The sequence below is a fragment of the Tupaia chinensis genome, unplaced genomic scaffold (assembly GCF_000334495.1).
Source record: "Tupaia chinensis unplaced genomic scaffold, TupChi_1.0 Scaffold000231_1, whole genome shotgun sequence".
In the NCBI taxonomy this organism is placed as follows: Eukaryota; Metazoa; Chordata; class Mammalia; order Scandentia; family Tupaiidae; genus Tupaia; species Tupaia belangeri.
The window spans coordinates 1,926,538-1,935,507 of record NW_006159706.1 but is presented as its reverse complement, the minus strand read 5'-3'; the positions used below and the strand labels follow the sequence as shown (position 1 = coordinate 1,935,507).

General features: G+C 51.6%; 2 protein-coding genes across 2 annotated transcripts in view; one reads left to right on the top strand and one right to left on the bottom strand.

Moving 5' to 3' along the window:
• Positions 1-1,329: 1,329 nt before the first annotated feature.
• Positions 1,330-7,600, bottom strand: LOC114007767 (putative protein T-ENOL). Its single transcript, XM_027771683.1, has 6 exons — positions 7,589-7,600; positions 6,486-6,569; positions 6,038-6,200; positions 5,747-5,780; positions 5,521-5,578; positions 1,330-1,503 (listed from the first exon to the last, which is right to left on the bottom strand). The coding sequence occupies exons 2-6, from the start codon at positions 6,564-6,566 to the stop codon at positions 1,468-1,470; spliced, it is 372 nt and encodes a 123-aa protein (XP_027627484.1). The 5' UTR covers positions 6,567-6,569; positions 7,589-7,600; the 3' UTR covers positions 1,330-1,467.
• Positions 7,601-8,176: 576 nt separating this feature from the next.
• CDIPT (CDP-diacylglycerol--inositol 3-phosphatidyltransferase) overlaps positions 8,177-8,970 on the top strand; it is a 4,969-nt gene continuing 4,175 nt past the window's right edge. Inside the window, exons 1-2 of the mRNA XM_006148182.3 lie at positions 8,177-8,289; positions 8,388-8,522. Of these exons, the coding sequence (XP_006148244.1) occupies positions 8,247-8,289; positions 8,388-8,522 (178 nt within the window). The 5' untranslated portion in view covers positions 8,177-8,246. The remainder of the gene's footprint in view (positions 8,290-8,387; positions 8,523-8,970) is intronic.

Genomic DNA, 8,970 nt, shown 5'->3' with positions numbered 1-8,970 from the left:
GCAGTACCACCACACCACCACCTGTCCCCCTCCCTCAATCTTTCTGACATTTAAAAAAAATAATTATTTATTTATTCATTCATTTTTATTTGACCAGAGAAAGAAAGACACACAAAGAGAAGGAAAGTGAGAAAGCAAGCCACCAGGTCCAGGACTTGAACCGTGGTCAGCCATGTGGGAGTATCCAGTGCCTTAACCACCACGCCACCTGCTGGCCCCCCAATCTTTCTGACATTTTAAACGCATTTGCTGTTATATGTCTACCAAGTAGGAGCTCATTTTGTATCCTTGTGGGTACCTTTTCTACACTATCTACTTTTCAACCTTATAAGGAATTTATAGCCCGTTTACCTAAACAGGCTTTCTCCAAATTAACTTTTACTTAAGTAAAATTTTATATTTAAATACAATATTTTGGGACCAGCAGTGTTTTAATGGCTATGTTGCTGGACTCCCACATAGTCGACTGCGGTTTGAGTCCTGGACCCGGAGGCTTTAACTCATGCTGGGCGTGTGTGTGTGCGCAAGATCCCGAGAGGAGAATGGAGGAGAAGGGATTGCGGCATGGCCATCCGCCCTGGGGGGTGGGGGTGATTTCTTGGTTTCTGTCTCTCTGTCTCTCTTTCTGGCAAGCACATGTGCCCTATAGCAAAAACCTCTCAAAAATAAATACATACATAGATACATACATACATACAATATTTTTAGGGCATTTGAAAGGATGCTTAGTACTCAAAAGGGAGTTGGATAGTAAGAGCCTGAGGCAAACTGATCTTGCTAATAGCTGGCATTTTGGAGCATTTATTTGGTGCCAAGCGCTCTGTATGCATTATGCTTCTTAATCCTCACAAAAAATCCTGGGAGACAGGGATGACTTACTGTTCCCATTTTTCAGATAAGGAAAAGGCTCAGAGATGTGAACTTCCTCAGAAGACTCCAGTAAGTGGCCAAGCAGGGGCTTAAAGGCAAACTCCACACGGCTCACTGCACTGCCTCCTTCCCATAGGCAGGAGGTCCCCAAGCACAGAAGACAGACTGTGGCTCAGGGTTCTCATCACCAATGGTGAGAGCACGGGTGGCCCTTCAGAAGCAAGATGGGCCCTCCCAGAGGACACAAACAGACTCAAAGGCACTGGAGTTTGGTTAAGAGGCTGGGTTTGGATCCATGATCTCACCTCTGCCAACAGGATGACAGGTAATGCCTGAATCGAAGCCATTCTGCCACCCACACCCAGCCTCCACATCTGGCAAAGTAAAAGGGCCCACACTTCCACCCCACAGAAGCCACACCAGAGCACTGCTCATGCTGGGGGAAGGAGAGGATTCCTGTCTGTTTATTAAAGCCTTTTATTCCTGGTGGTGTCCTTGTCGGCTGAGGGTGGAGAGTCACATGATGGTTCCAGAACACTTTGGGGGCTTCAGAGTTGATGCTGCTCATGACCAAGAGTCCCTCCAAAACTGAAGTGTTTAATGAGTTGCTGAAGAGGAGCTATGAGGCATTTTCTAGAAGGATGAAATGGGGGAGGGCATGAGAGGCAGAGAACAGCACCGAAGAAGGCTGGCTATCCTCTAGATGGCAAGCCATTGGGAAGAGCTTGCTAGAAAAACAATGTGAGCCTTCAGACTCCAGAGGCCCAAGACTAGCACATCCTTATCCTTCCATCTTCCACCTGTTCAGCCATCCCCATCTACTCTCCATCCATTTGTCCACCCACCATCCTCCATCTAGCTATTCATTCATCTACCCATCTGCCCACATTCTCCTTCCACCCACCATCCACACATTCACCCATCACTCTCTGTTCATCTTTTCATTCTTCCATCCATCTGCCCATCCCTCATCCATCAACCTACTCATTCTCTTCCATTTAATCCTCAATCCCACCCCCCATGTAAACCCGAGGGCAGGGATCTTTTGGGCTCACTACCACACTCCAGCTCCTGAGCAGTGCTAGTGCATACTAATTGCTTAATAAATGCACAATGAATTTATTTATCCATTTGTTCATTCATTCATTTACCCACCATCCCACCCACCTGCTCCCTGCCCAGCACTTTTGACCAGCAAGGGGCTACTCAAAGATCTGCAGCCTTCCATGTTCTTTCTTGAGGGGAAAGAAGGAAAAGTCTCTGGGCCTATAGGTGACTGGCACGTGGACGAAGGGTAGGGGTTAACTCAGGATAAAATCTTCACTCATGTGGCATGTGAGAAGGAAGATACAACCACCGCATAGACAGAATGGCCCTCCCAGACCATCCCAACAGCTGGGGAGAAGGGAAGCAACTTGCATGATGCTTGGAGTTAATAGTACACTGGCCCTTAGGCCTAGGGCTCTTCTGCTACTTCACTCTGTTTTTAACACCACAGTCCAAATATCCAAAAGGCACTAGAAAGTCAGCCCCTTGAGAAGAAGAATAGTAGCTTGTTCTCAGCTGTATTTTGCCTCAGGTCCTGGTGACAAATACTTGAAGTAGTGACCCAAGTCAGAGTAGTGACTCTCCCTGTGGTTTGGTGGATGGAGCTCATAAAGGACACTATTAAACATTTGCTGTCAGTCTCTTCTCTGCTTTCCCTCATCCTCTGCCAACCCCCTTGTACAGAGAGGCTCTTCAGGGCTCTATTGGCACCCTCTTCTTTCTCACAGTATACCCTACCACCACTGTCCTGGGTGGTGACCCAGGGCAACCGCACGCCCACCCTACAACTGCCAGTTCCCTCCTGGTGACCTCAAGATTAATCCCTATCACTAGCCCAGACCTCTCCAGCGAGTTTTGAACTTGTTTCCAACTGTCCACAGAATATTTCTACTCACAGTTCCCAAAAGCATCTCAGACCCACCATGTCCAAAGGCGGGAGCATGTCTACCATGCCCCAGGAAGAATGAGGAAACGGGTATGACAGAGAGGCGAAACAAGGGGAGTAACAGCCACAGGTCAGAGAGACAGTGGGTCGGGGGAAGGATGAGATTAAGTGGGGCCTTGTAAGCCACTGAAGGGCTTTGGCTTTTTTTTTAACATTTTTTTTTAATTATGAATTTGCCAGAGGGCACAGTACTGGGCAGAGAAAGAGATAGAGAAAGCAAGAAAGCACCTCTCAGGGGGATGGTCACACCACAGTCCCTTCTCCTCCATTCTCCTCTTGGGATCTTGAGCATGCCTGCATACGTGCTTGGCAAGTTTTTAAGCCACCAGGTCTGGGACTCACACCACTCAGTCAGCCACGTGAGATCTAGCTGGCTTAACCACCACATCACCAGCTGGCCCAAGGCCTTGGTTATGACTCTGAGATGGGAAGCTACTGGACAGTTCTGAGCACAAACACGACATGATCACACCTAGGTTGCCCAAGTCAGAAAGTTGGTAGTCCTTGGGAACCAGCAGTTAGCGTAATGGCTATGTCGCTGGACTCCCACGTAGTCGACCGCGGTTCGTGTCCTGGACCCGGTGGCTTAAAACTCACGCCGGGCGCATGTGCGTGCGTGCCCAAGATCCCGAGAGGAGAATGGAGGAGAAGGGATTGCGGCGTGACCATGCCCCCTGGGGGGTGATTTCTCGCTTTCTGTCTCTATGTCTCTCTCTGTCTGGCGAGCGCACGCGCCCTACAGTGAAAAATCTCTCAAAAAAAAAAAAAAAAGAAAGAAAGAAAAGAAAGTTGGTAGTCCTCCATGCCTTTTGTTCCTTTCCTATCATTTCTAATCAATTACCAAACTCATCAGTCTTCCTGGTCTTCATTACTCATATATGTCCTTCCTCCCATGGCTATTATTACTATGACAATTTAGAACCTAGTATCTCCAGTTTGGTCCCTGTAATAAGTCTCTCGTTTTTTAGAGTGAGAGATCTTTTTGTTATATGCATGTGCGCTTGCCAGAAAGACAGAAAGTGAGAAACCATCGCCCAGGGGGATGGCCACACTGCAATCCCTTCTCTTCCATTCTTTTCTTGGGATTCTGGGCATGCATGCACATGTTCCTGGTGTGTTTCAAGCTGCCAGGTCCAGGACTCGAACGATAGTCAGTCAGGTGGGAGTCCAGCATCTTAACCACGATGCCCTCTGCAGGGCCCTCTGTAATAATTTTATTAAGAGAGACTTTTTCTATAAGGCATGTGCTCTTGCTGGAGAGACAGAGAGACAGAAAGTGAGAAATCACCACCTGGGGGATGGCTATACAGCAACACCTTCTCCTCCATTCTCCTCTTGGGATCTTGGGCACACACGGATGTGTGGCCAGTGTGAATTTCAAGCATCTGGGTTTGGAACTCAAATCATAGTCAACTACGTGGAAGTCTAGCGACATAACCATTATGCCATCTGCTGGTCCACCTGTAATCATTCTTAACTGGCCTCCCTGGCTCCAGTTTCTCCCCTTTCTAATTCATCCTACTCACTAACTACCAAAGGGACTGATCTAAAATTCTAACTTCCCTTCTTCAAACTCTTTAGTGGCTCCTTTCCTATATGAAAACATCTATGGGTCCCCCAATCCCCACTTCCCAGAGAGAGATAAAGAGTGGGAGAGGGAGAAAGCACCTCCCATGGGGGCATGGCCATGCCACAATCTCTCCTCATTTCTCTCTCCTTTCAGGATATTGGATACACAGGCGCCTGCATCCAGTGTGTTTTTCTTTTTCTTTTTTTTAAGAGGTTTTTTGCCTGAGGGCACATGTGCTCATCAGAGAGAGAAAGACAGAGACAGAGACAAAGACAGTGAGAGGGAAAGTAAGAAATCATCTCCTGGAGGGGATGGTCGTGCCACAATCCCTTCTCTTGCATTCTCCTCCCAGGATCTTGGGCATACGAGCACACGTGCCTGGCATGAGTTTCAAGCCACAGGGTCTGGAACTCGAACTGTGGTCAGCCATTGGAAGTCCAAGGACATAACTGCTATGCCATCTGCTGACCTCTCTGGTATGTATTTCAAGCCATCGGGGCCAGGACTCAAACTATGCAGTCAGCAATGTGGGACCCAGCTCCCTTAGCCACCAGGCCCAGGGCTGGCCCACATTTGCAGATCTTGACAAGACACACAGCAGGTTTCTGGGTTAGTCTCTGCCAACCTCGCCTGCATACTCCAGCATTTCAACTGCTCAGGTCCACCCTCTGCCCCTAAATACACACACACAGACGCTCACACTCCTCTACTAAGGCTCATCTCTGTGCCGTGGCTCATGTAATGCCTACTGCTTAGAATACCCCTCCCAATCCTTTTTTTCCCCTGAAACATTCTTTCTTTAGGTGTCACTTCCTTCAGGAAGCGCCATGATTTCTCTCCTTCCAACTGAGGCTGGGATAAGAATCTCATTGTTTCTATTTTGATTAGGGGCACTTATCCATAGTCTATTGTAACTGGCCATGCATTTGTCTGTCTTCAAACTACTAAGCCTTGAATTCTTCAAGGACTGCGACTGTATCATTCAGTTCTGTGCCACAAACACCTTCTATATGCACGAGTGGCACAGAGTGAAATACGATGTTTGCTTAATACTGATGGCCTTGGCATCCAGGGGCCCCGTACGTACCTTTGCATGGGGGGATGGCAGAAGGTGTGCCTTGGTTCGGGGGCGGTTTCTGTCAGAGCTTGAGATGACAGGAGAGAAGGGAGAGGGCTGAGAACTCTACATCTGAGGCTCAGGGCAAAATGAAATAGAACTGCATGGTTCAAAAATCCCCCTACCCTGCTGGATGCTGTCAAACCCCGGCTGTCGCCCCTACAGGCTTTCTCCTGGGTCAAAGGGCCTCACTCACCGGGTGTCTGTGCCTCGGGTCTTGGTGATGAATGCTGGAAGTAGAGGCCCTGGTCAGAAAAAGGACTATCCCCATGGACAGAAAGAGATCTGGCTAGGGCAGAAAGGGATGAGGGAATGCCTGGCCAGCAAGGAGTGGGTAAGGTGTTAGTGGGTTGGGAGGCACCGTGTGGGTCCTGGAGCTGCTCTGAGGTGGGGGAGAGGTGCACAGCTCCCTGGAGAGGTCATGGTTGGGAGGGGGTCGGGGGCTGGAGCTAGGCATGTGGAAGGTCTCTAGACACAGTAGTCTTACAGAAGGGGTTACCGTGCTTGGATATCTGAGTCCCTTGGTCTCTGGTCTGTTTTTCCTGGGTAGGCACAGTGTTCATGTGGCAGCAAGCCAAAAGCAAGGCTTCATCCGTGAGTTCCGTGCTGATCCGGGTCAGGAATTCCTCAGAACGGGATAATGAAACCTTCTGGGAAAGGACAAGGCCTGGGGGTTCCTACACAGGAGTCCTGGGTCTGGGAACTCCTAGGCTAGGGGCTTTGGTCTCGTGAGTTGTGCTGGAGGGTTGGGCCTTCAGATCCAGCTGGAAGGCCCTGGACCCCAGGGGTGAGGGTCTTTGGAAGTCCCAGGACCTGGTGTTGAGGGCTTAGGGCTTAGGGCTCAGACCTAGGACCGAATAACTCCAGTACTCAGGGAGCTGGGAGCTCCTCACTCTATGCACCTGCCACCTCTAGAGCTCCCCCTCGGCACTCACCAGCTCTCCACTCAAGGGAGACGGTGCCTGAGCAGGCCAGCTGCCCTTCTCCTCCTCATTCTTGGTAGGAGTGGATGCCATCCCCTGCAACAGTGGAAGCCTGGGTTAGACTGCGCAACCAGTCTGCTTTCCCCGAGCCCACGCCACCACCACTGCTCAGGGCCAGAACTTAAACAAGGCCTTCGGATGAAAAATCCCCCTGTCTCTCTAGAACCTCTCTCTCTCTCTCTCTCTCTCTCTCGAAGGGGAAGGATTGTGTATATATATGTATATGTATATATACACAATCTCCTTGTATCTTCAGGACCTTCCATAATAGTCCCCTCCCCCATTTCTCCGGGGTCCCTTCCCTCCTGCTCTCCCAAGGCCCTTCCCCAGCCAAGGCAGCTGACTTGCTGCCCCGGACCTGGCTGATGGGTTGAAATCTTGGGCTACTTGGCAGGAGGGGAGATGGGAAGGTCTTAGGGGTCCCTATACAGGTTCCAGGGCGGGGACAGGGAGTAGGAATTGGGGAGGAAGGTCAAAGGGGGGGACCAGTGCGCTCCTCTACCCGTTGCTATAAAAACCTTGGTGTCTGTAGAGATTCTACGAGCCCCGTTGCTGGGAGATAAGGGGTTCTAGAACCAAAGACAGGGGCTTTTTCTTAGCACACCGTTTACTCCTCCCGCCTCCCCTCCCTACCCGTCCGGGTCCCTCTTTGGAGGCGGCCAGAAATTTGGGGAGATGGCCTAGATGGCCTGGATGGCCTAGACCAAATCCTCCCACCACTAGGGGCACGCAAGAAGCAACCCCGCTCGGGGCCGCTTTTCATCCTCTCTAGCCGTCACTTCGCATCCTTGAACCTGCGAGAGCAATTGCGGCCAGAGGCCTGGGGGCGGGGCATGTGGGCCGTACTAAATAACCTGGTCTCTCGGGGATGCACAGGCCCGGGAGGCCGGAATCCTACCGCCTTATCCTTATAAGGATACTGTCCTGTGAAAAGGACAGTAGGGGACCAGGCCCAGGCGTGGCGTTAAGGCGGCTGACACACACCCCCCACCCCGCCACTGCCTCCTGCACAGTTAGAGTCCTGGACTGGGGGTTTGAGAAATATACCGACCCACCCTGAAAGAGGACGGGATGGAGAAATGGGATTGCAGCATGACCATGTCCCATGGGGGGATGCTTTCTTCCTTTCCCTTTGTGACTCCTGCGAGATCGAACGCCCTCTGGCAAACTTTTTTTTTTAAAGTTAAATAAAGTTACTACTCTAGACCTTCTCCTTTGCTCGTCCTTTCTCGGCTCCTTCCTTTGCACCGCGTCAAGGGGTCTGTGCTCCCTCCCCTCCCTCTGTGCTTTGGTATGAGCCGATGGAAAGGGGCGGAGGAGGAAAAGGAAAAGGAAGCGGGCCGGTGTTAAAGGGGCCGCAGCCATTTTTAAAGCCTTTTCCTTTTTCCAGGTTTGCTAGCAGGAGCGTGGAAGAGTAGGTTCCTGGAAATCGAGCTCAGCCGGAGCTGCGGAAACCGCTGTCGTAGGCTGGAGAGCCCGAAGGGCTGACCGAGGCGAGGGGCTGTCGGTCGGAAGGGCGGGGTGTGCGCGCCCCTGCGGCCCGCGCACATCTGGGTCGGCCCATGCTCTGGCGGGCTGCGAGCTTTAACACCTGGGGCGGGGCGGGGGGTGCGGGGTCCAGGACGCATTTTTGGGAGGGGAAAGCCGCACGACTGGGCTGGGACAGCACTGGCATCTCCAGAGCAGGCCGGGGGCGACAAAGGGACCGCCAGGATGGCAGAAGAAAATATCTTCCTGTTCGTGCCTAACCTCATCGGTGAGTGCTGCCCGCGGCCTCGGGCCGAGCTGGAGGGCAAGGGGTCCTGGGCAGGCTCCCTGATCCCGCCTTGTCTCCCCCCTCGTCCCCATTCCAAGGTTATGCCCGGATTGTCTTCGCCATCATTTCTTTCTACTTCATGCCCTGCTGCCCCCTTACGGCCTCCTCCTTCTACCTGCTCAGCGGGCTTCTGGACGCTTTCGATGGACATGCTGCCCGAGCCCTTAACCAAGGTGACAGACACCCCCTCCCAGCCAGCCTTGGGCCCCAACAACCCTCTGTCCCCTTTTCTTGCCTCCTGAGGACCTCAGAGTCAGAAGGCTCTGTCATTCTTCTCTCTGTACAAAGCAGAACAGAACAGCCTGGTTTTTTAGCAAAAGGAATTTAAATTCCCTCATGAGAGGAGTGAGACCTAGCCTTGGTGCTAGGGTCTCTGAGTCAAAATCCATTCAACAGGTGTTTACTGGGACCCACTGCATAGTAAGGGATTCAGAAGGACGGTGGGGAGGGGGATGGCTTCATCTGTTCTCCAGACCCACCTTTCAGACGTCCCCTAAGACTTCCAGTCTCCCTCTCTGGCCCTGGAGCCTTGGCTCTGGGATTAGAGAGTTAGGGAGCTCAGCCCCTCCAACTCTGTCCCTGTGCACTCACGCTCACGGCTTCACATTTCCCGTGCTGGTG

Excerpts from the sequence above, each read along its gene's own strand:
- LOC114007767 (XM_027771683.1), bottom strand. The coding sequence starts at position 6,566 with ATGGCATCCACTCCTACCAAGAATGAGGAGGAGAAGGGCAGCTGGCCT. Across the intron at positions 6,201-6,485 it reads CTCCCTTGAGTGGAGAGCTG|AAGGTTTCATTATCCCGTTC; the intron begins GTGAGTGCCGAG and ends GTCCTTTCCCAG. Across the intron at positions 5,579-5,746 it reads ACCCGAGGCACAGACACCCG|CTCTGACAGAAACCGCCCCC; the intron begins GTGAGTGAGGCC and ends TGTCATCTCAAG.